The following is a 24590-nucleotide window of genomic DNA, read 5'->3' as shown; positions in this document are numbered from 1 at the left end:
AGGCCACTAAAGCAGCCACTAAAACTGAGGGCAAAGGAACCTAACAAGAGGGATGCGGTAAACGGTTTTCCCAAGATCCTGCAAAAACGTTCGAGGTTTCACAGAATTTTCCTTTCCTGAGTCGGGGAGAAAAGTCAAATATTTTCATGAACTGAAAAGCCAGAAACAATTTCAGTTCGGGTCATTGGAAACTTATACCAGCCACGTGATTTCCCAACGCAAAGACGCATTAACTATCGGTAGAAATGCTGGCACGTGCGGATGTCTGGCACATGTTGAAGAGATGCTGGCTTTGTGCTTCCTGTATTCCGGGGCCATTCAGGGCCCTGACCTTCCCCCGGTGCGACTTAGAGCAGCCTCAGGGTTGCTCTAACTTACCCTGTGCTTCTCAGGCCACCTGGGAAGCACAGAACAGCTGTAATGCAGCATGCTCTGGCCACAACCACAACCCATCCCCTACACTCTGGGTGCAGAGCCCATACACCAGCTGGGGAGGCCCCTGAATTGGGGGAATTCTCAGAGGGCTCTTTGCATCCACCTTGAGTCCCCAGAGTGGTGTCAAGTGGTCTAAGGATCCCGCCCAGAGTCTCCCACTCTCCACGCAGCCCAACCCGACCCCTACAGCGCATTGCTCCCCGTAGCCATTCACATCCCTTGTGAAGGTCTCTTTGCCCAGTGAGGCCAAGCAGCCAGCCCCTCGCTCCAGCACTGACAGCTGTCACCGCACACTCCCTACAGCATGTGTCTTCTCTAAGGAATCCCGGGAACTCTTCGGTTCCTGGGGGCAAGGCGCACACACTCCAACACACCCCTTCCGCTGCGCCAGCGACGCCCAGCCAGGAATGGGAAGAATTCGTACAGCGTGACAGATTCTCTGCATCACGTGAGTTTTACGGAGGAGCTTTGGCACAGAAAAGAAATTCAGAAATGCTCCCAAAGCCACGAGAGACTGGCCCAGATCGGGGAACGGAATCCTCTGCCTGAGACTCCCAGTTGCATTTACACACATACTGCGGATGGGGGAGGAGGAACAATGATAAATGGATTGGAAACAATTTTCGAGACGCGCTGTGAGCCATGGCCACACAGTGGCACCCAAACCTACAACAATTTAAGGTGAGACTGGGCGTTGGATGACACAGGGACTGGGAGGCAGGGAGACCCACCCACTGCATCCCTACACTGCTACCCCGGCCTGGGATCTAGTGGGGCTGCTTTCCAGGGGGCAGGGAATGGGGTTAGGCCCTTCCTCTTTGGGGGAAAGGGTCTGGAGAGAGATTTCCCCTCTGAAAAGGGGAATGTGCTTCAATGGAGGAGTCAGACCAAGGCAAAGACGGGGTGAGAAGAGGCCGTGGGAAACGCAAGTGGGCACCGTGACCTTGGGGCTAGGACAAGCAGTCAGTGAAGAACCAGTGACAAGGAATGAGAATCAGCTGGGTTAGTAATGACCCTTCACTCACCCGCCAGTGCAATTATGGTGATGATCAACGCTGTGATGACGACAGTAACGGTAATTGGGATCCGTTTATCTTTAATGCATTTTAGGCTGAAATCTGCAAAATAAAAAAAGATGAAAGGAGACGAAGGCATTTCAATAGCAAATGCTGCCAGAGCATGAAAATGGTCACGTTTTGCTAAGTGCTTCCATGAGTGGATAAATCTAGTTGATGATGATCAAGGGCATGGAACAGCTTCCATACAAGCAGAGACTACAAAGATTAGTGCCGTTCTGCTTAGAGAAGAGACGACTAAGGAGGGACAGGACAGAGGTCTGTAAAACCATGAACGGTGTGGAACAAGTGTATAGAGAAGTGTTATTTACCCTTCCCACAACACAAACACCAGGTGACACCTGATGAAATTAACAGGAAGCAGGGTTAATACAAACAAGAGGAAATACTTTTTCATATAGCGCATAATCCACCTGCCATTGGATGTGGTGATGGCCAAAAATAACTAGGTTCCAAAATAGAATGAGCTAAGTTCCTGGAGGACGGATCCATCAATGGCCATTAGCCAAGATGGTCAGGGACACAACCCCATGCTCCTCTGACTGCCAGAAGCCAGGAGCCAAGGCAGGAGTGGATCACTCAGGCCTGGTCTACACTACGAGTTTAGGTCGACTTTAGCTGGGTTAAATCGAATTAAGCCTGGACACGTCCACATGACGAAGCCCTTTCTTTCGACTTAAAGGGCTCTTTAAACCGGTTTCTTTACTCCACCTCCGACAAGGGGATTAGCACTAAAATCGGCCTTTGCGGGTCGGAATTGGGGTAGTGTGGACGGAATTCGACGTTATTGGCCTCCGGGAGCTATCCCACAGTGCTTCATTGTGACCGCTCTGGACAGCACTCTCAACTCAGATGCACTGACCAAGTAGATAGGAAAAGCCCCGCGAACGTTTGAATTTCATTTCCTGTTTGCCCAGCGTGGAGAGCACAGGTGACCACGCAGAGCTCATCAGCACAGGTAACCATGATGGAGTCCCAGGATCGCAAAAGAGCTCCAGCATGGACAGAACGGGAGGTACGGGATCTGCACGCCATATGGGGAGACGAATCAGTGCTAGCTGAACTCCGTAGCAGTAAACGAAATGGCAAAATATTAGAAAAGGTCTCCAAGGCCATGAAGGACCGAGGCCATAACAGGGACACACAGCAGTGCCGCGTGAAAACTAAGGCACTAAGGCAAGCTTACCACAAAGCCAGAGAGGCAAACGTAAGGTCTGTGGCAGAGCCGCAAACATGCCACTTCTACGCGGAGCTGCATGCGATTCTAGGGGGTGCAGCCACCACTACCCCAACCGTGTGCTATGACTCCATCAATGGACGTAATGCACTTAGAGCATTTTGTGTGGGGACACACACATTTGACCTTATAAAAACGATTTCTAAACAACCGACTTCTACAAATTCGACCTAATTTCGTAGTGTAGACATACCCTTAAAGGTGCCACAGGACCCTCTGTTATTTTTTAACCTGTTTGTTTGTTTTTTTAACCGAAAAACAATTTTTTTCACCCAAAATTGTTTGGCTTTTTCATTTTTGGTGGAAAAAAGGGTTTTTTTTGCTTTTTCTTTTTTCATTGATCTTTTGGTGAAATTTTTATTGAAAATATATTTTTTAGTTGTTTGGGAAAGTTGTAAACATAAGAGCTGCCACACTGGGTCAGAGCACGGTCAGTCTAGCCCAGTCTCCTGTCTGCTACAGTGGCCACTATCAGAGCTTCAGAGGAGGGTACAGGACAGGGGAATTACTGAGGGTATGTCTACACTACAAAATTAGGTTGAATTTGTAGAAGTCGGTTGTTTAGAAATCATTTTTATAACGTCGAATGTGTGTGTCCCCCCACACAAAATGCTCTAAGTGCATGAAGTCGGCAGACTGTGTCCACAGTACCGAGGCTAGCGTCGACTTCCGGAGCATTGCACTATGGGTAGCTATCCCGCAGTTCCCGCAGTCTCCGCCGCCCATTGGAATTCTGGGTTGAGATCCCAATGCCTGATGATGCAAAACAGTGTCGCGGGGGGTTCTGGGTACATGCCGTCAGGCCCCTCCCCCTCCGTCAGAGCAATGGCAGACAATCGATTCGCACCTTTTTACCTGGGTTACCTGTGCAGACAACATACCACGGCAAGCATGGAGCCCGCTCAGCTCAGCTCAGCTCACCGTCACCATATGTCCTCTGGGTGCCGGCAGACGTGGTACTGCATTGCTATACAGCAGCAGCCCCTTGCCTTTTGGCAGTAAGATTGATATCCGTCATTGTCGTATTCCAGTTCAATCAGAGGCACCTGGGCAGACATGCTTTGTCTCCTGGAGACTCAGTCCTGCCGGCAGTCTGACTGAACTGTCTTGACGATGATGGCTAGCAATCGTAGTACAGTATCTTCTGCCAAGCACCCAGAAGATGCCGAGGGCTATCAGTCATGCTGCACCATCGTCTGCCAGCTTAAGATGTAAAAAATAGATGTATTCATTTGCTTCCCCCTCCCTCTGTGAAATCAACGGCCTGCTAAACCCAGGGTTTTGAGTTTAATCTTTGGGGGGGGCCATTCTGTGTGACAGTTGTTTGTGTTTCTCCCTGATGCACAGCCACCTTCGTTGATTTTAATTCCCTGTACCTGTACCTGTACGCCATGTTGTCAGTCACCCCTCCCTCCCTCCATCAGTTTCGCGCCTTTTTTCAGACCAGACGCCATAGCACTGGGATCATGGAGCCCGCTCAGATCACCGCGGCAATTACGAGCACTATGAACACCAAGCGCATTGTCCTGGAGTATATGCAGAGCCAGGACATGCCAAAGCAAAACCAGGACCAGCCGATGAGGCGATTGCAGCGTGGCGACAAAAGTGATGAGGAAATTGACATGGACGCAGCCCTCACACAAGGTACGGGCCCCCAGCAATGTGCAAATCATGGTGTTACTGGGGCAGGTTCATGCTGTGGAATGCCAATTCTGGGCCTGGGAAACAAGCACAGACTGGTGGGACCGCATCGTGTTGCAGGTGTGGGATGATTCCCAGTGGCTGCAAAACTTTCGCATGCGTAAGGGCACTTTCATGGAACTTTGTGACTTGCTTTCTGCTGCCCTGAAGCGCCAGAATACCAGGATGAGAGCAGCCCTCACAGTTGAGAAGCGAGTGGCGATAGCCCTGTGGAAGCTTGCAACGCCAGACAGCTACCGGTCAGTCGGGAATCAATTTGGAGTGGGCAAATCTACTGTGGGGGCTGCTGTGATCCAAGTTGCCAGGGCAATCAAAGACCTGGTGATATCAAGGGTAGTGACTCTGAGAAACGTGCAGGCCATAGTGGATGGCTTTGCTGCAATGGGATTCCCAAACTGTGGTGGGGTGATAGGGATATGGGTTCCGTCTATCTTGGCACCGGAGCACCAAGCCACCGAGTACATAAACCGCAAGGGGTACTTTTCCATGGTGCTGCAAGCCCTGGTGGATCACAAGGGACGTTTCACTAACATCAACGTGGGATGGCCGGGAAAGGTACATGATGCTCGCATCTTCAGGCACTCTGCTCTGTTTCGAAAGCTGGAGGAAGGGACTTTCTTCCCGGACCAGAAAATAACCGTTGGGGATGTTGCCTTCTGATGCTTGGGCAATCATCTGGGGTGGAGTGGCTGGGTGGCCGGAGGACCCCCCACCGCGTTCTTGGGCCTCTGGGTGAGGAGGCTATGGAACTTGGGGAGGAGGGCTGTTGGTTACATAGGGGCTGTAGTGGCGGTCTCTGCTCCTGCTGCTTTTCTTGCAGCTCAACCATACGCTGGAACATTTCAGTTTGATGCTCCAGCATCCGGAGCATCGACTCTTGCCTTCTGTCAGCAATCTGACGCCACCTATCCTCTTCAGCCCACCACTTGCTCTCTTCAGCCCGCGATTCAGCCCGCCACCTCTCCTCTCGTTCATATTTTGCTTTTTTGCACTCTGACATTGACTGCATCCACGCATTCTGCTGTGCTCTATCAGCATGGGAGGACATCTAGAGCTCTGAGAACATATCATCCCAAGTCTGCCATTTTCTCCTTCTAATCTTCACTAGCCTCTGCGAAGGAGAAACATTTGCAGCTGGTGGAGGAAAAAGGAAAGGTGTTTAAAAAGACACATTTTAGAGAACAATGGGTACACTCTTTCACGTTAAATTCATTAAATTTTGCTGTTCACGTTACACAGCACATGTGCTTTCGTTACAAGGTCGCATTTTTCCTCTTATATTGAGGGCCTGCCGGTTTGGTGTGAGAGATCACTCACGCAGTGCCAGGCAACAGAATTCGGCTTGCAGGCAGCCATGGTAAGCCACAGTCTTTGGCTTTTTTAACCTTCATAACATGTGGGAATGGTTTCAAACAGCAGCGCCCTCATTTCCCATACCAAGCACCTGTTGGGTTGGCCATTTAAAATGGGTTTGCAATGTAAAAGGAGGGGCTGCGGTTTCCGGATTAACATGCAGCACAAACCCAACTAACCCTTCTCCTCCCCACACACCCAACTCTCTGGGATGATCCCTTCACCCCTCCTCCACACCGCATGGCTAACAGCGGGGTATATTTCTGTTCAGCCGAGCAGGAACGGGCACCTCTGAATGTCCCCTTAATAAAATCACCCCATTTCAACCAGGTGACCGTGAATGATATCACTCTCCTGAGGATAACAAAGAGAGTTAAGGAATGGATGTTGTCTGCATGCCAGCAAACACCGGGACCATACGCTGCCATGCTTTGTTATGCAATGATTCCAGACTACGTGCTACTGGCCTGGCGTGGTAAAGTGTCCTACCATGGCAGATGGGATAAGGCAGCCCTCCCCAGAAACCTTTTGCAAAGGTTTTGGGAGTACATGAAGGAGAGCTTTCTGGAGATGTCCCTGGAGGATTTCCGCTCCATCCCCATACACGTTAACAGACTTTTCCAGTAGCTGTACTGGCCGCGATTGCCAGGGCAAATTAATCATTAATCATTAAACACGCTTGCTTTTAAACCACGTGTAATATTTACAAAGGTACACTCACCAGAGGTCCCTTGTGCACCCTCAGGGTCTGGGAGCACACCTTGGGTGAGTTCGGGGGTTACTGGTTCCAGGTCCAGGGTGATAAACATATCCTGGCTGTTGGGGAAACCGGTTTCTCCGCTTCCTTGCTGTGAGCTATCTTCCTCGTCCCCCAAACCCACTTCCGTGTTTCGTAATTCTCCATTGATGGAGTCAAAGCACAGGGTTGGGGTAGTGGTGGCTGCACCCCCTAGCATGGCATGCAGCTCCGCGTAGAAGCAGCATGTCTGTGGCTCTGCCCCGGACCTTCCATTTGCCTCTCTGGCTTTGTGGTAGGCTTGCCGTAGCTCCTTAATTTTCACGCGGCACTGCTGTGTGTCCCTGTTATGGCCTCTGAGACTTTTTCTAATATTTTGCCATTTCTTTTACTGCTACGGAGTTCAGCTAGCACTGATTCATCTCCCCATATGGCGAGCAGATCCAGTACCTCCCGTTCGGTCCATGCTGGAGCTCTTTTGTGATCCTGGGACTCCATCACGGTTACCTGTGCTGATGAGTTCTGCGTGGTCACCTGTGCTCTCCACGCTGGGTAAACAGGAAATGAAATTCAAAAGTTCGTGGGGCTTTTCCTGTCTACCTGGTCAGTGCATCTGAGTTGAGAGTGCTGTCCAGAGCGGTCACAATGAAGCATTCTGGGATAGCTCCCGGATGCCAATACCGTCGAATTCTGTCCACACTAACCCTAATTCGAAATGGCAATATCGATTTCGGCGCTACTCCCCTCGTCGGAGGTGGAGTAAAGAAACCGGTTTAGAGGGCCCTTTAAGTCGAAAAAAGGGGCTTCGTCATGTGGACCTGTCCAGGCTTAATTCGATTTAACGCTGCTAAATTCGACCTAAACTCGTAGCGTAGACCAGTCCTAAGACTAACAGATGTATTGAAGCATAAGCTTTCGTGGGTGAATGCCCACTTCAGACGCAAGGTTAAAAAATGTCCCTGAGCTCTCTTCACTGGCTTTGAAGGACCTTCTTACTTCCCAGATTGCTAGATCAGGGACCGTGGCGCCAGGAGCTGGTTGATTGGGAGAGAGACTTTCATGGTTGCCCAGAGTTACCGGGGCTAATCTGGCGGCTACCACGATATCCCAGGACTTGCCTTTAGAAAGGGCATAAAATCATAAGCAGTAGACATTGAACTTCTGATTTCTGGATTTAAAGGCACAAGCCATTACCACTCGAGCTAAAGGAACGGCACCTTAAGGGATTGTCTCTCACTGCGTGTCTATGCAGCGCCCGGCACAACAGGGCTCTGATCTCAGATGGGGCAGGGACTGTCTCTCGTTGTGTGTCTGTGCAGCACGCAATGGGGCTCAGCTGCTGTCTCTCGATGTTACCATATTGTACCTAATAAAATAATATAATTCTTTACCCACATCTCTTCTCCTTCCTTCCTCTTGTCCGTGACCCGGCAGCATTGAGTCATTAACCCCTCTACCTACCAGAAAGCAAAAGAAACTGTTGTTTAATGTCAGATCATACAGTCCCCTCCATGCAGGGCCCAGTTCTGTGTCCGAAGCCCAGGCCTTTTGAATGTGTCCATCACTGCTTCCCCTCCCCCCGCATATCCCAAAGTGACTGGCAGTCCCCAGATCTTGCTATCCCCACCCCACACAGCCCTCCCTTGGCCTGGTTAAGGGGCTCCAAGTGGATTAGAAAGCATGGCAATGCATTTGACAAATTGTGTGCCATGTCCCCCTCTAGTGGCTGGTAAGAGGATAATCTCTGCCAACATTTTTGTTAGCATTATAACAACTCTGGCTCTTCCTGTTCTCCACAGAAATCTCCAATCCCTCTTGGAATTCTGCTAAGTTCTTGGTTGATGTCACCTAGCAGTGAGTTCCACCATCTAAGTACCCAGTTTGTGAAAAATTGTTTCCTCTGATCAGTTTGAAGTTCCCACCTTTCCATTCCATTGAGTGTCCCCTTGTTCTAGACACAGATCTACCCTCTCTATCCCACCCATTATCCTGTCCCTTGTACCCGTCTCCTCTCCAAGGTAACAGTCTCCGTCTTTTCAAGCTCCCTTCACAGGAGAGTTTTCCCAGGCCCTTGATCCTTCTCATCACCTCTCTCTGAACCCCTCTAGTTCTACAATATCCTTTCCGACATGGGGTACACACAGTATTCCAAATTTTCAGCCTTTCACTCCACCAGTTCTCCTGTTGGCCAGAGTTCTTCAGGGTGGAAAAGACCCAAATTGCTAACATTAAAAACAAGCATAAACCAACGAGCAACAAAAACTCCTTGTTTCCTGTCTTTATCCCTCATAAAAAAGAGGGGGCAACCCACCCTCAGTATTTTTGTCCCTCTGCCAATCACACCGCAGGCTCCCTTTTAATTAAGACCAAAGTATTTAGTATTTACTGGTATCGCTTGTCGCTTCGGCGCGCTCTTCTGCCATTTTCTGGACAATCAGCACCGAGACTGCTGTGTCTCCACCTACCAGGAAGGAACAGAGACGGTCACTCAGGGTAGGTTATTTTAATTATGCGCTTCTCCTTTAAAGCCGTCAGAACGTACCATGTGCCAAATGCAACAGACAATGCCCGGTCCAACCTCTCACTTTGTCCATCTAGGTGTTTTCAGTGCATCCGTCACCATGTGAGACCCACAGTCATGGCTTCTCCCGGCCTTAATATCCTCAGATACCCAATAGTCCCCACCCCTCTTTCATAGACTGATAGATTTTAAGACCTGAAATAGGGCTGTCGATTATTCGCAGTTAACTCACGCGATTAACTCAAAAAAATTAATCGCCATTAAAAAACGTAATTGTGATTAATTGCGCTGTTAAACAATAGAATACCAATTGAAATTTATTACATATTTTAGATGTTTTTCTACATTTGAAATTATATTGATTTTTATTACAATGCAAAATACAAAGTGTACAGTGCTCACTTCATATTGTTTTTGATTACAAATAATTGCACTGTAAAAATGATAAACAAAAGAAATGGTATTTTTCAATTCACCTCAAGCAAGTACAGTAGTGCAATCTCTTTATTGTGAAAGTGTAACTTACAAATGTAGATTTTTTTTGTTACATTGTTTTATTTTTGAGTGTGGTTGTGTAAAACTTTAGCGCTTACAAGTCCACCCAGTCCTACTTTTTGTTCAGCCAATCGCTAAGACAAACAAGTTTGTTTACATTTAAGGGAGATAATCATAGAATCATAGAAGATTAGAGTTGGAAGAGACCTCAGGAGGTCATCTAGTCCAATCCTCTGGTCAAAGCAGGACCAACCCCAACTAAATCATCCCAGCCAGGGCTTTGTCAAGCTGGGCCTTAAAAACCTCTAAGGATGGAGATTCCTCCATCTCCCTCGGTAACCCATTCCAGTGCTTCACCACCCTCCTAGAGAAACAGTGTTTCCTAATATCCAACCTAGACCTCCCCCACTGCAACTTGAGACCTTTGCTCCTTGTTCTGTCATCTGCCAGCACTGAGAACAGCCTAGCTCCATCCTCTTTGGAACCGCCCTTCAGGTAGTTGAAGGCTGCTAACAAATCCTCCCTCACTCTTCTCTTCTGCAGACTAAACTAACCCAGTTTCCACAGCCTTTCCTCGTAAATCATATGCCCCAGACCCCTGATCATTTTTGTTGCCCTCCACTGGATTCTCCAATTTGTCCACATCCCTTCTCTAGTGGGGGGCCCAAAACTCCAAATGTGGCCTCACCAGTGCCGAATAGAGGGGAATAATCACTTCCTTCGATCTGCTGGCAATGCTCCTACTAATGCAGCCCAATATGCCATTAGTTTTCTTGGCAACAAGGGCACACTGCTGACTCATATCCAGCTTCTCATCCCCTATAATCCCCAGGTCCTTTTCTGCTGCCTGCTTCTTATTAACAATGTCACCTGAAAGTGAGAACAGGTGTCTGCATGGTACTTTTGTAGCCGGCCTTGCAAGGTATTTATGTGCAAGATACGCTAAACATTCATATGTCCCTTCATGCTTTGGCCACCATTCCAGAGGACATGCTTCCATGCTGATGCTTGTTAAAAAAATAATGCGTTAATTAATTTTGTGACTCAACTCCCTGGGGTAGAATTGCATGTCTCCTGTTCTGTTTTACCTGCATTCTGCCACATGCTATAGCAGTCTCCGATGATGACCCAGCACTTTCACAGGAGATTTGACAAAACGCAAAAAAACTACCAATGTGAGACTTTTAAAGCGAGCTACAGCACTCAACCTAAGGTTTAAGAATCTGAAGTGCCGTCCAAAATCTGAGAGGGACGAGGTGTGGAGCATGCTTTCAGAAGTCTTAAAAGAGCAACACTCAGATGCAGAAACTACAGAACCCGAACTATCAAAAAAAGAAAATCAACCTTCTGCAGGTGGCATCTGAGTCAGATGATGAAAATGCACATGCGTCAGTCTGCTCTGCTTTGGATCGTTATCAAGCAGAATCCGTCATCAGGGTGGTTGAAGCATGAAGGGACATAGGAATCTTTAGCGCATGTGGCACGTAAATGTCTTGCGACCCCAGCTACAACCGTGCCATGCGAACACCTGTTCTCATTTTCAGGTGACATTGTAAACAAGAAGCAGGCAGCATGTCTTCAAATCACCAAGGCCTGATGAAATGCATCCTAGAATACTCCAGGAGCTGAGTGAGGAGATATCTGAGCCATTAGCGATTATCTTTGAAAAGTCATGGAAGATGGGAGACATTCCAGAAGACTGGAAAAGTATAGTGCCCATCTAAAAAAAAAGGAACTAAGGACAACCAGGGGAATTACAGCCCAGTCATCTTAACTTCTATACCCAGAAAGATAATGGAGCAAATAATTAAACAATCAATTTGCAAACACCTAGAAGATAATGAGGTGATAAATAACAGTCAGCATTGATTTGTCAAGAACAAATCATATCAAATCAACCTGATAGCTTTCTTTGACAGGGTAACAAGCCTTGTGGATGGGGGGAGGGGGGCGGGAGGGAGTGGTAGATGTAATATATCTAGACTTTAGTAAGGCTTTTGATACTGTCTTGCATGACCTTCTCATAAACAAACTAGGGAAATACAACCTAAAGGGAACTACTATAAGGTGGGTGCATAACTGGTTGGAAAATCGTTCCCAGAGAGGAGTTATCAGTGGTTCACAGTCATGCTGGAAGGGCATAACAATTTCTGGGTCTGGTTCTGATCAATAGCTTCATCAATGATTTAGATAATGGCATAGAGAGTACACTTATAAAGTTTGCAGACGATTCCAAGATGGGAGGGGTTGCAAGTGCTTTGGAGGATAGGATTAAAATTCAAAATGATCTGGACAAACTGGAGAAATGGTCTGAGGTAAATAGGGTGAAATTCAATAAGGACAAATGAAAAGTACTCCACTTAGGAAGGAACAATCCGTTGCACACCTACAAAATGGGAAATGACTGCCTAGGAAGGAGTACCACAGAAAGGGATCTGGGGGTCATAGTGGACCGCAAGCTAAATATGAGTCAACAGTGTAACACAGTTGCAAAAAAAGCAAGCACCATTCCGGGATGTATCAGCAGGAGTATTGTAAGCAAGACATGAGAAGTAATTCTTCTGCTCTACTCCGCGCTGATTAGGCCTCAACTGGAGTATTGTGTCCAGTTCTGGGTGCCACATTTCAGGAAAGATGTGGACAAATTGGAGAAAGTCCAGAGAAGAGCAACAAAAATGATTAAAGGTCTAGAAAACATGATCTAAGAGGGAACATTGAAAAAATTGGGCTTGTTTAGTCTGGAGAAGAGAAGAGTAAAGGGGGACATGAGAACAGTTTTCAAGTACATAAAAAGTTGTTACAAGGAGGAGAGAGAAAAATGTTTTTTTTTAATCTCTAAGGATAGGCCAAGAAGCAATGGCCTTAAATTGCAGCAAGGGCCTTTTAGGATTGAACATTAAGAAAAACTTCCTAACTGTCAGGGTGGTTAAGCACTGGAATAAATTGCCCAGGGAGATTGTGGAATCTCCATTATTGGAGATTTTTAAGAGCAGGTTGGACAAACACCTGTCGGCGATGATCTAGATAATGCTTAGTCCTGCCAGGAGTGTAGGGGACTGGACTAGACGACCTCTTGTGGTCTCTTCCAGTTCTGTGATTATCTCCTGCAAATTGCAATCAAACTTGTTTGTCTGAGCGATTGGCTGAACAAGAAGTAGGACTGAGTGGACTCGTAGGCTCTAACGTTTTACACTGTTTTATTTTTAATGCAGTTATTTTTTGTACATAATTCTACATTTGTAAGTTCAACTTTCATGATAAAGAGATTGCACTACAGTACTTGTATTAGGTGAATTGAAAAATACTATTTCTTTAGTTTTTTATAGTGCAAATATTTTATTCAAAAATAAATATAAAGTGAGCACTGTACACTTTGTAGTCTGTGTTGTAATTGAAATCAATATATTTGAAAATGTAGAAAACATTCAAAAATATTTAACTAAATGGTATTCTATTATCGTTTAACAGCGTGATTAATCACGATTAATGTTTTTAATCGCTTGACAGCAATGGCCCAAAGACATTAAGTATGGCGAATCCAGCGCTTCCCGAGGGAATTTGGTCCCAGAGTTAATCACTCTCACTGTTAGAAAACCTGTGCGTTATGTCTCATTTAAATTTGTCTGGCTTCAGTTTGCAGCCATTGGTCCTTGTCCTGCCTTTCTCTGTTAGCTTAAAGAAGCATTTAGCACCTGGTATTTCCTCCCAGGGCAGGTCCAAGACACCTCTCAATCTTCTGTTTAAAAAACTAAACAGTTGGAGCTTGTTAAATCTCTCACAGTAAGGCCTTTTCTCCAGCCACCAATCATTTTCGTGGATCTTCTCCGCCCCTCTCTGATTTTTCGACATCTGATTTCCCCCCCTCCTTTTTAAAACGTGGGCACAAGAAGTGGAATCACTAGTCCAGTGTCAGCCTCACCAGTGCTGTACACAGAGATTAAATTTCCTGCCTTCCCTTGCTCACAGCTCCCGTTTACACATTCACGGATTGCGTTTGCGATTTTTGCCACGGCATCGCATTAGGAGCTCATGTTGAGTTGCTTGTTCATTATCACCCCTGATCCCCGAGGCTGAGATAATAACCTGCCTTTTCAATACATTCAGTGTAATGCATTGCAAAGGGATACTCTTGTACCCCTCTATTGGTCCATTCGCACAACGGATAACAACCTACTACTGCTGCCACCTCAAGTTCTACGTTGCGGTGCTAACTGTCCCCACTTCAAATCCAGCTCATAGACAACAAGGAAAGTCTTATGTTAACAGTTTATTGGGGTTCAGGACACACGCCACTGATCAGAGAGGTCTCCTGGCTGATAAAGGGGCCCTAAATGTAATGGGGTGGCACAGGGTTCCCCACACAAGGGTTTAGTAAGTCAGAGCAATGGGCAGCGCTGCTGAGTTTTCAGGCCCCATCCCCAGAACTGCACATTCTCCTCCTCCAGCCACTGGTCTCTGGGCCACCAAATTCCCAACCTTCACTTACACAAACCACACGGCTACTTTTAAGGCATTAAAGAATGTGATCTCCTCTGGCACCACGCCTTTAACTCAGGGGACACAGGGCATTTCCTTTCCACCTCGGCTTCAGTGGTGTGGGCTGCTGGGCAGGGTGAGAGAGACTTTGCATTGACACCTGGGAATGCAGATTGCTCTTGTCTGTCTCCCTCATTCCAGCCCTTAGCGCTGCAAGTTCTATCTCATCACCGTAGCTTCTGAGAATCTCCCATGTACTTGGTGCCAACGCACCTATGGTTAATATTATTAGCTACTTCTCTTGCAGAAGTGGCACAGGGCACCAACCAAGACTGGAGCTCCATTGTGCTGGGCGCTGCCCAGACACACAGCAAGAGACAGTCCCTGCCCCAGCTGAGATCAGGGCCCCGTTGTGCCGGGTGCTGCCCAGACACACAGTGACAGTCACTACCCTAGCGAGATCAGGGCCCCGTTGTGCCGGGTGCTGCACAGACACACAGTGACAGTCACTACCCTAGTGAGATCAGGGCCCCATTTTGCAGACAGTCTCTGACCCAAAGAGCTCACAATTTAACCAGACAGATGGCAGGAGGGGAAACAATGCAGAGAGGGGACTTGCTCAAAGTCACACCACACTTTAGTGGCAGAACCAGGATTAGAACCCAGGTCTTCTGTCACCCACTCTGGTGCTCCAGGCACTAGACCAGAGCATGGCTGTGGTATTTGTTCTGATTAGCATGGACCTGGCTGGAGCCCCTGGCATAGTAACAGTGTGAACCAAAGTAGGCCTGACCGTCGCAAAATACGTTTTAGCTCACACCAAGTGAGCATATCCTGAGCGGAGAGGCTGGTACAAAACCACGCAGCTCTCTCAAGAGAACACGTCAGCACATTCCTGAGAGATGGTGCAGGAACACACTGACCCCTCGTACGACAAGGAGGGGATGACAGAATAACAGATAAGGATGTTTCGGCAGAGCTGGAAGGTACAAGGACAAAGGTGTAACTAACGACGTCTGTATCAATGCCTAAAGAGGAGACGCCAGAGGAGGGGTGACTTTACACTGATCTAGGGACAGGACCCTGGTGCGCTGACTGAGCCGGTACCATTGTCCCCGGTATACATGTGTTAGTGTCCTTCTGGCTCCTACGGGATGCTAGCACCGCGGTTTGGCCGAGCGCCTTCACAACTGAACCGAGCCCAGGGCCTTACGAATCACACACTGACCGAACACGCTGCGCTGTGAGCGGGAACAATGCTGCAGCATTAGCCGTGCCCGCAGCGCGGACGACAGTCAGTCATTGAAAAGGGCCAAATTTGCAGAAACAGCCGAGTATCAGGGACACTGAATATCAGGTTCTTTCCCCAGGTCAAAGGCCAGCAGGGCCTGTTAAAATCATTTCGTCTACCACAGGCCAGAGACCCTCCCCCGCAGCGCGTCCGGCATCTAGAACAGTTACGTGTTAAACAGAGCGTGTTTCAGGAAGATAGCTAATCTCGGTTTACTGGTTTTGCCTGCCATGGGAACCACCTCGGCCTTGGCGAGCTGTCCCAATGATTGATTCACCTGTGAAAACAGGTACTGTTTCTGCAGCCTGACTTTCCCAGCCTCAGCTTCCTTCTTTTGGTTCTGCTTTTGTCTGCTCCACGCCAGGGACTTCCCTGAGGCTGCCCAGCATGGCCTCTCCAGCCGCGGTGCTTATTTAGCCCGGCTTTCTCTGCAGGCAGCAAACAGGAAAAGGCCTCTGATCCCCAGAGCAGCGTTACCCAGGTGACAACGGTTGCTGGGCTCCCGTCTGAGGCCTGGGCTACCCGAAGAAGTGATTCCAGAGTAAGACAGGGAGAGACATTAAAGGGCCAGAGCTATTCTGGAATAACGCCCAGAGCGGGCGCTCTCATTCTGAAATAAGATCACCTCATTCTGGTTCAGCCTCATCCACTTCTGGAACAAGGGGAGCTATTCCGGAACTGCTCGGCCCACGGGAGCTATTCCAGTCCATTCCCCCATGTAGACAAGCCCTGTTGAAGGGGTTGGATTGTGAGAGTTAGACACGAGTTTGGGGAAGACTAAACCACCCCTCCAGAAGGACGAGGAGCCATGACAGTGCGGTGGATTCTCTCCCCACCCCCCCTCGAGCTCCTTATGCCGCTGGACTTGCTCAGAAGCCCTGTGCCCCCCTCCTACACAGCCCCTAGCATAGAGGCCTGCTGGGGGTGCAGCTAGGGCTAGGAGTGAGCATGACTCTGCAAGGCTGCTGCAAATTAGAGTCACCCTGGGGCTGCTCTAACTTCCACTAACATCCCTGGAGCAGCCAAGAATAAGGGAGATCCACCGGTGGCTTTAGGCCTTGCAGCCCCACTGCCTGGGCTCTGATCCCTGTGCTGACACCCCCCACATCTCCCCTTGTGCCTTCTACTTGTCAGAACTCCAGGGGTTAAAGGAAGGGGGAGCTAAAAGCAAAGGCAAGGTCTATCCTCCTCTTCCAGGCAGGGCTGGCTCTAGGTTTTTTGCCGCCCCAAGCAAAAAAAATTTTGGCTGCCTCCTCCCCCCCCAGCCCTGGGCTCTCCCCCCCCCCCTCCACCAGTGCCATCCCTCACCCGCACCCCCTGCCGCCCCCAGCCCTGGGCTCTCTCTTCCCCCACCCACCTGCACCCCCTGCCGCCCTAGCCCTGGGCTCCCCCCCGCAAACATGACCTCCTTATTCACCACAGCAATCCCCATTTACACTTGCAGTGGGGATCAAACCGTTTCTCCTATTTTTATTTCACTTTAGTATAAATCTCGACCCTCCATCCCCCGCAACCCCATCTTTAGTCCTCCAAATGCACATGGAAGGCATAGGGACTAACCCTCCAACCCTGTACCCGGAAAGGGATGGGGATCTAGTAAAGAGGGTTCAGGCAGAGGAGCGGGTGTCGGGGCGCTTGGGGGCTCTACACTGGCAGAGAGGCGGGGTGTGATGTACTCGCGGAGGAGGGTGGAGGAGGAGAGGGGGTATCAGGAGGGTTGCAGGAGAAGAGGTGCAGGGGAAGGGGGGATGTGTGGGAGGAGAGGGCTGGGGGAGGGTACAAGGGGAGAGGTGCGGGTGAAGGGACAGTACAAGGGGAAGGGGTGCGGCGAAGGAGTGATGGGGGGAGGTACAAGTGGAGGGGCTGGGAGCGGGATGGGGGGTGCAAGGGCCCCGTGCAGGCAGAGCCGAGAGGACAGACACTGACCCCCAGGTGCCTGAGCCGCGGGGGTCCCCCGGCAGGGCAGTATCCCCCGCTCGGAGCCGGGCTCTGCCTCTCCCCGCCCAGGGCAGGCAGCGCGGGGCTGAGGCGGGGGAGGTGCGCGGCGGGCTGGGTCCGGGGGCAGGAGGGGGCGGCGGTAGCTCCCTGGCAGCTCGGGCTGCCCAGCCACTCGCCCTGTCAGCGCGCGAGCCGGGATCCGCGCCCCCTGCCCAGCCCGGCGGCGCCTGCACAGCCCCCTCGGGCGGGGAAACGCCGCGCCGCCCTGGGGAGACTCAGAGCAGCAGCGGCAGCAGGATCCCTCCCCCCTCTCTGCATCCCGGGCCCCACTTCCCTCCCCCCTCCCCGGCTCCGCACACCCAGGCTGGGCTGCAGTTCAGGCTGCCTGGCCGCTGGAGAGCCGGAGCACCATCCCCGGCTTTGTGCGCCCCAAGCAACAACAACAACAACAAAGTGGGGAGGGGGGCTGGAGTGCTGCCCCTTGGAAAGTGCTGCCCCAAGCACATGCTTGGAGCGCTGGTGCCTAGAGCCGACCCTGCTTCCAGGATTGGGTTGAACAGCCTCCTTCGCAGCTCCCCTCCGTTCTGGCTGGTGCAGACAGGATGCCCCCTTCCTGTTTCTATCTACTTCAGCACCCATGGACTCCTGCGGGACAGGATGGTCTAAGTAGCGATAGGGTGACCAGACAGCAAGTGTGAAAAATCATGACAGAGGGTGAGAGGTAATAGGAACCTATATAAGAAAAAGCCCCAAATATCAGGACTATCCCTATAAAATCAGGACATCTGGTCACCCTAAGTATCGAGGGTATCATGCTGGGACTCAGGAGAGCTCAAATCTGTTTGCAGCTCTGCCACTGCTTTCCTAGGTGACCTTGGGCAAGTCCCTGCTCCATGACTCAGTTTCCCCGCTTGCCCCTTTCTTTCTGGTGCATTTCACTTGCAAGCTTCCTGCCTCTGAGTGTGTGTGGCTGTTCTGTGCCCAGCACAGTGGGGTCCTGGTCTCAGTTAGGGCCTCTAGACCCCACAGTAATAATACAACCAGTAAAGTAACAACAGCTGTTCGTGCAGGAGAGGTGGCAGATGACACATAACGGAGCTCAGCTGAGGCACTTCATCTGAAAGTCTGGTGCTGGGTTTAATGAGGAAGGTGCGGCTGACTTGACCTTTGTTACAATCACAGTTCCTAAATGCTAGAACTTTCACCTCACTCCCACTTCATGGACCTAGTTTCCTTTCACCCAGACGTTTTCAAGTGGGATTGGTGAAGCGAGACCTTTAATTGAACTTGAGTCTCTCACGTCGATGGGCCTTGGAGGCTTTTAGCTTTGGAGCCATTGTTACTTGATGCGCATTTACTGAGCCAGGGTGGAACGGCAGCTAGAGCCGGGGCTGACCCCATTTTCAGGCAACAAATATTTCGGATTGACAAGGCTTAAAAGCAAATATCCGAGGAGGCAAATTGCCCCTGAGCTCCTCAAAGAACCAGTTAATCAAACATAGGATCTGAAAAATGTTGGGCGGGAAGGGACCTCACAGGTCATCAAGTCCAGCCCCCTGCGCTGAGCACGACCAAGTAAACCTAGACCATCCCTGACAGGTGTTTGTCCAACCTGGTCTTAAACACCTCCAGTGACGGGGGTTCCACAACCTCCCCTGGAAGCCTGTTCCAGAGCTTAACTTCCCTGAGACTTATATTTTTTCCTAATATCGAACCTGAATCTCCCTTGCTGCAGATTCAGCCCCTTACTTCTCGTCCTACCATCAGTGGCCATGGAGAACAATTGATCACGGTCCTCTTGATAACAGCCCTTAACGTATTTGCAGGCTGTTATCAGGTCCCCCCTCAGCCTTCTCTTCTCACAATTAAACATGTCCAATGCTTTCATACTTTCCCCATAAGTCAGGGGTCCCCAATGCAGTGCCGGACAAGCTGTCGCCGAAATGCCGCCAAGAAGCGGCAACGTCAAGAGGCGTCGCCGCCGAAATATCGCCAATTTTCAGCTGCATTTCGGCAGCGACACCTCTTGATGACACTGCTTGTTGGTGGCATTTCGGCGGCGATGCTTCTTGGCGTTGCCGCTTCTCGGCGGCATTTCGGCGGCTGCTTGTCTGGCGACCGTGCTCCTCAGCGTCTAGTCGTCTGGCGCCTGCCCCACGGAAAGGTTGGGGACCACTGCCATAAGTCATAGGAACATAAGAACAGCCATGCTGGGTCAGACCAAAGGTCCATCCAGCCCAGTATCCTGTGTACCGACAGTGGCCAATGCCAGGTGCCCCAGAGGGAGTGAACCTAACAGGCAATGATCAAGTGATCTCTCTCCTGCCATCCATCTCCATCCACCCTCTGACAAACAGAGGCTAGGGACACCATTCCTTACCCATCCTGGCTAAGTCGGGTTTTCTAAACCTTTTATCACTTTTGTTGCTCTCCTCTAAAGTCCTCTCAGCTGGACAGCAAACCACTGATAACTACTCTGAGTTCAGTCTTTCAACCAGTTGTTCACCCACCTTATAGTAATTTCATCTAGACCACATTCCGCAGTTTGCTTGTGAGAATGTCACATGGGACTATGTCAAATGCCATACTAAAATCAAGATATATCACGTCTCCTGCTTCTCCACTAGGTCAGTGACCCTGTTAAAAGAAGGAAATTAGGTTGGTTTAGTATGGTTTTTTTTTTTTTGACATATCCATGTTGACTATTACTTATTACCCTGTTATCCTCTAGTCTAGGGGCTTACACATTGATTGTTTAATCATTTGTTCTAGTCCCTTTCCAGGGATCGAAGTTAGACTGACTGGTCTATAATTCCCTGGGTCCACTTTCTTTCCCTTTTTAAAGGTAGGTCCTATGTTGGCCCTTCTCCATTCCTATGGGACCTCACCCACCTTCCAGGGTAAGGAGTGAGGGTGTGTTTGGGCCAGGCAGGGTCACCGTTTCTTTGGCTTTTAGCCTTTCTTATCCCCCCCCCCACACACACACACCCCTCCCTCCACTCCCGACTGGTTACTTGACCTTGGCTTGGGAGAGGAGTCGAGCAGGTGTCCGCTCGTACGTCAAACTCCCACCATCCCCAACGAGACTTTCACTCTCTTCCTTCTCTTGTCTCATCGTGTGTTATAAACCCCACCTGGCCGCGGGCAGATGCAACACACAGAGTCTTTGTTCACCCGTGTTAGTGAGGACGTAAACATATCAAAAGTCAAACAGGCAAACGAACCCCAAATTCTACCTCAGGCTAATAAACAGGGGTAACTACTAGATTACCATCACTAACCCCCCGGCAGGGGTTCTCTGTGCCCCCAGCTCTGTCCCCTCAAGAGATACTGCAGAGCTCGGCACCGTTACTAGGCAAGGGACAAGCTGTGAGGATCACCGGCTACCTAAATCATGCTCATTGCACTCACGCCATCTGTTTCAGTCACCGGTTGCTACATTGTTGTCAGGACTTGTTTGCCTACCTCTCGACTGTTGCTACGATTTGAGCCTGTGGGTCGGGTGGGGCAGGTACCATCTGGCACCCACACAATGGCGCCCCTAGGCAGGGTTATAATGCAAACACTGGAAATGCCAGTTGAGTGCCTGCTGCTTCAGTGGAGGTGTCTATTTGCATAACTGGGCTTTAATTAGCAACTCTCCCCCTTCCCCCTCCAAAATGTAAACTGATACAAACGCAGGATGGAGACAGACTGGAGGCGCTTCTCTCCAAGCCAGAGACGTGTCCCAAAAATCATTCCACTAACTCTGTGTAAGCTGTTCCACTGGTTAATTCCCTTCCCTGTTCAAAATATATGTCTTATTTCCAGCCTGAATTTGACTAATTTCCACTTCCAGTCATGGGAGCGTGTTAGTAAGGCTTCTGACATGGTCCCACATGACAGTCATAAGCAAGCTAGGGAAGCGTGGTCTAGATGAGATTGCTATGAGGTTGGTGCCCAACTGGGTGACAGACCGTTCGCACAGGGTGCTTTTCACTGGTTCGCTGCCAAACTGGGAGGATGGGTCTAGTGGGGTCCAGCAGGTCCTGTCTCAGGAGCAATTCATTATATCCACGAATGACTTGGATAATGGAGTGGAGAGCACGCTTGTAAAATTTGCACATGACACCAATCTGGGAGGACCACAGGCACTCTGAAGGGCTGTTGCAGACAGGATACCCCCTTCCTGTTTCTCTCTCCTTCAGCACCCATGGACTCCCGCGGGACAGAATGGTCTAGTAACATCTGTGCATGCACCAACACAATGAGACCTCTAGGCAGGGCTATAACGGAAATCAGTTAGACTGACTGGTCTATAATTTCCTGGGTCCTCTTTCTTCCCCTTTTTAAAGGTAGGTCCTATGTTTGCCCTGCTCCATTCCTATAGGACCTCACCCACCTTCCAGGAGTTCTTGAAGATAATCGCTAACAGTTCCGAGATGATTTCGCCTGCGTTGTCACTGCAAAGTGGGCGGGTTCCAGGCAATCAGTAATGACCTACGTCTACACTGCAAAACACCCACGGCAGCGAGTCTCAGAGCCCGGGACTAGAGCCTCGGGCTTGTGCTATGGCGCTAAAAAGTGCCATGCAGACATTGCCGCCCGGGCTCGGAGACCCACCCTCCTCACCGAGTTTCAGTGCAGGAATGTCTACATCGATCTAGTGGGGTCCAGCAGGGTCCTGTCTCAGGTACAATTCATTATTTCCATGAATGACTTGGATGATGGAGTGGAGAGCGTGCCTGTAAAATTTGCAGCTGACACCACACTGGGAGGATCACAAGTACTTTGGAGGCTGGATGAGAATTCAAAATGACCTTCACAAATCGGAGAAATGGTCTGAATTCAACAAGATGAAATTCAGTAAAGACAAGCACAAAATACTGCACACGGGAAGGAAAAATCAGATGCACAACTACAACCTGGGGACTAGGTGGCTCAGGGGTTGTACTGCTGAAACGGAGCTGGAGGTGCGAGTGGGTTACAAATTGAGTGAGTCAGCAACGGACTGCAGCTGCAAAGAAAGTGAACCCACCCCATGGAGGTCGGATTTTCCAAAGAGCCCAGCACCCAATAGCCCTTCTTCCCGCACCGCTGAGCTAACGAGGGGGAACAGAGCCTCCTTGTATCCAGGGTAGCAGCTGATGCCCTTGAGGCCTTATTGGAGTCAGAGGGTGGCCTTGTGATTAAGGCCTTGTCGACATGGGAAAAAAAATTGTAATCACTTTTCCATGGGCGGTGGGGGGATAAACTGCCTGGCTCCCCACACACAAGTGAGTGAGGCGGAACAGGCACCCACAGAAATTATAACTCAGAATTCTGCTATTTCATCAAGAACAGATTTTCCCCTTCATCTCCTTGCAGACTGCCACTGACGCTAGCGGGAACCTCACTGTGCATTGAGGGGCATGTGTAGCCCTAAATTTATGCCCCCGGCTCTCGGATTGTGATTAAACACAGAGCCGGGCCAGTCACACAGAATTAACTGGGGAACTTTCGTATCCTATAAGTAGAATGAAACTAAAACTGTTAGGGATAAAAACAAACCAGACAGCAGCTGCGGCATTAAACTTAACTAGGTAACAAGTATCAGAGGGGTAGCTGTGTTAGTCTGGATCTGTAAGAAGCAACAGAGGGTCCTGTGGCACCTTTAAAACTAACAGATGTATTGGAGCATAACCTTTCGTGGGTGAATGCCCACTTCGTCACTTGCGTCTGACGAAGTGGGCATTCACCCACGAAAGCTTATGCTCCAATACATCTGTTAGTCTTAAAGGTGCCACAGGACTCTCTGTTAACTAGGTAAGTAACACACACGTGTGAGACTGCAGCCAATCACAACCAACCACATCACTAGAAAGCTATTCCATTCTTCACTATTTTCACTTGCATGTTCTAGCCATGGCCCCAGCTCCTGGTCTGTTTTGTGTCTATTCAGGCTGCAAGCTCTGTCTGTAAAACTCCCAAGGCAAAGGGGCTCTGATCCCAACAAATCTCCAGACATTGCCATATAAATTCTATTCTTCTCCTCTCCTCATTGCTGCACGACATGAGCAGCTGTCAGTGACACGGGATTCGTTCCCTCTCTCATCCCGGCCCCGGAGGAGAACAGAACAGGGCGTGCTGGGGAGCGTTTTGTTTTGATGGGGTTTTGTTTTCAGTGCACACACTGGTCTGGGTACTAAATATAAATGTTTACTCTGGCAGCATAAAGTGTCTTTCATATTGATATTAATATTTTTTACACTCGCTCCCCCACTGTCTCCCCCGCCTCACTCCCTCCATCCCCCTCTCTCTCACACAGACACACACACAGAGAACAGAGCTCACCCCTTCTCCACTTCATTCACAACGTGGCTGCTGAGAACAGAGTCCCAGCAATGTCGGGCTGGACAGGACCTCGAGAGCTCATCAAGTCCAGCCCCTTGCGCTGTGGCAGGACCAAGTAAACCTAGGCCAGCCCTGACAGGCGTCTGTCTAACCTGTTCCTAAAAACCTCCAGTGACGGTTACCCTTAGAGATTGTTACCCTGCCAACCTAGACGCCTCTCTGGCCTCTCCCACTGGCTCCCGCCCCTCTACAGCGTTAGACACAAGCTTCTCCTCTATGCCTTTAAGGTTCCTGTCACAGCGTCACTGCAGGGCCCTCCTGGCTCCTGCCCCCGCTGGGCTGAGAAAGTCACCCAGAGACCTTCAGGTGCAGTGCCCACCTGGTGCTTTTACTTACAGGCTGTTACAGGCTGTGCTCCCACCACCTATCACCATACGCGTGGTCCCCTTCTCGCAGTCCCCCGGCAGGAGAGAGGGGCCAAGTTCTCTCTCTGCTTCCCCTCACTGCCTTTCCTCTTTCCAGCTTCCCCCCTGGCTTCTTCCCCTGGGCTCTTAGCCAGCCCCAGCCTGATGGGGCAGCAGCTGTTAGAGCTTCCCCAGTCAGGGCCAGGTGCTCTACCCAGCTCCATTCACCCCCCTTCATTGGAGCTGGAGAAGCAGTTTTCTGCTTAGCCCTGTCACAGTCCTTCACCCTTTAGCCCCTCACTTCCTAGCAGATCTGCTATTTCATCATACCAGGGACATCGCCATTGCTCTGCCAGTGATATCCAGCCTCTTCCCTCTGCAAATGTCTCCAGGCTCCCCCCTCATTGAGCTATAACATGTCCCCGGCAAAAAACAGAAAGTCCCTAGAATACCTTCCTTCCGACTCAGATCTGCTGCAACACCCACAGAACACGGCCAGCTGGTGAGGGCAGGGACGGGATTAAGCTGAGGCTGTAACTGACTATGCAAAACATGCTGATTTTCTTTGTCTTAAACCATGTGCAGGGCTGTTATACAGAGAACAGGGATCAATTG

The 24590-nt window shown here is 49.9% G+C and overlaps 1 protein-coding gene across 15 annotated transcripts in view; it reads right to left on the bottom strand.

The window, feature by feature from the left end:
• LOC101939156 (C-type lectin domain family 2 member D-like) overlaps positions 1 to 24590 on the bottom strand; it is a 54925-nt gene that overhangs the window by 11783 nt on the left and 18552 nt on the right. For 5 of the 15 annotated variants that reach the window (XM_024112657.3, XM_024112656.3, XM_065564153.1 and 2 more), the window contains exons 2-5: positions 19770 to 19896; positions 8925 to 8999; positions 7930 to 7995; positions 1461 to 1553 (exon numbers count right to left, since the gene is read on the bottom strand). In XM_024112657.3, the coding sequence (XP_023968425.1) occupies positions 1461 to 1553; positions 7930 to 7995; positions 8925 to 8961 (196 nt within the window). In that variant the 5' untranslated portion in view covers positions 8962 to 8999; positions 19770 to 19896. Of the gene's footprint in view, positions 1 to 1460; positions 1554 to 7929; positions 7996 to 8924; positions 9000 to 15946; positions 16051 to 19769; positions 19897 to 23571; positions 23938 to 23967; positions 24346 to 24590 lie in introns of those variants that run through there. The other 10 variants (XR_010591973.1, XM_024112662.3, XM_042846588.2 and 7 more) reach the window with 6 other exon arrangements.

The sequence above is a fragment of the Chrysemys picta genome, chromosome 12 (genome assembly GCF_011386835.1).
Source record: "Chrysemys picta bellii isolate R12L10 chromosome 12, ASM1138683v2, whole genome shotgun sequence".
Lineage (NCBI taxonomy): Eukaryota > Metazoa > Chordata > Testudines > Emydidae > Chrysemys > Chrysemys picta.
This window is presented reverse-complemented; position numbering and strand designations above follow the sequence as displayed.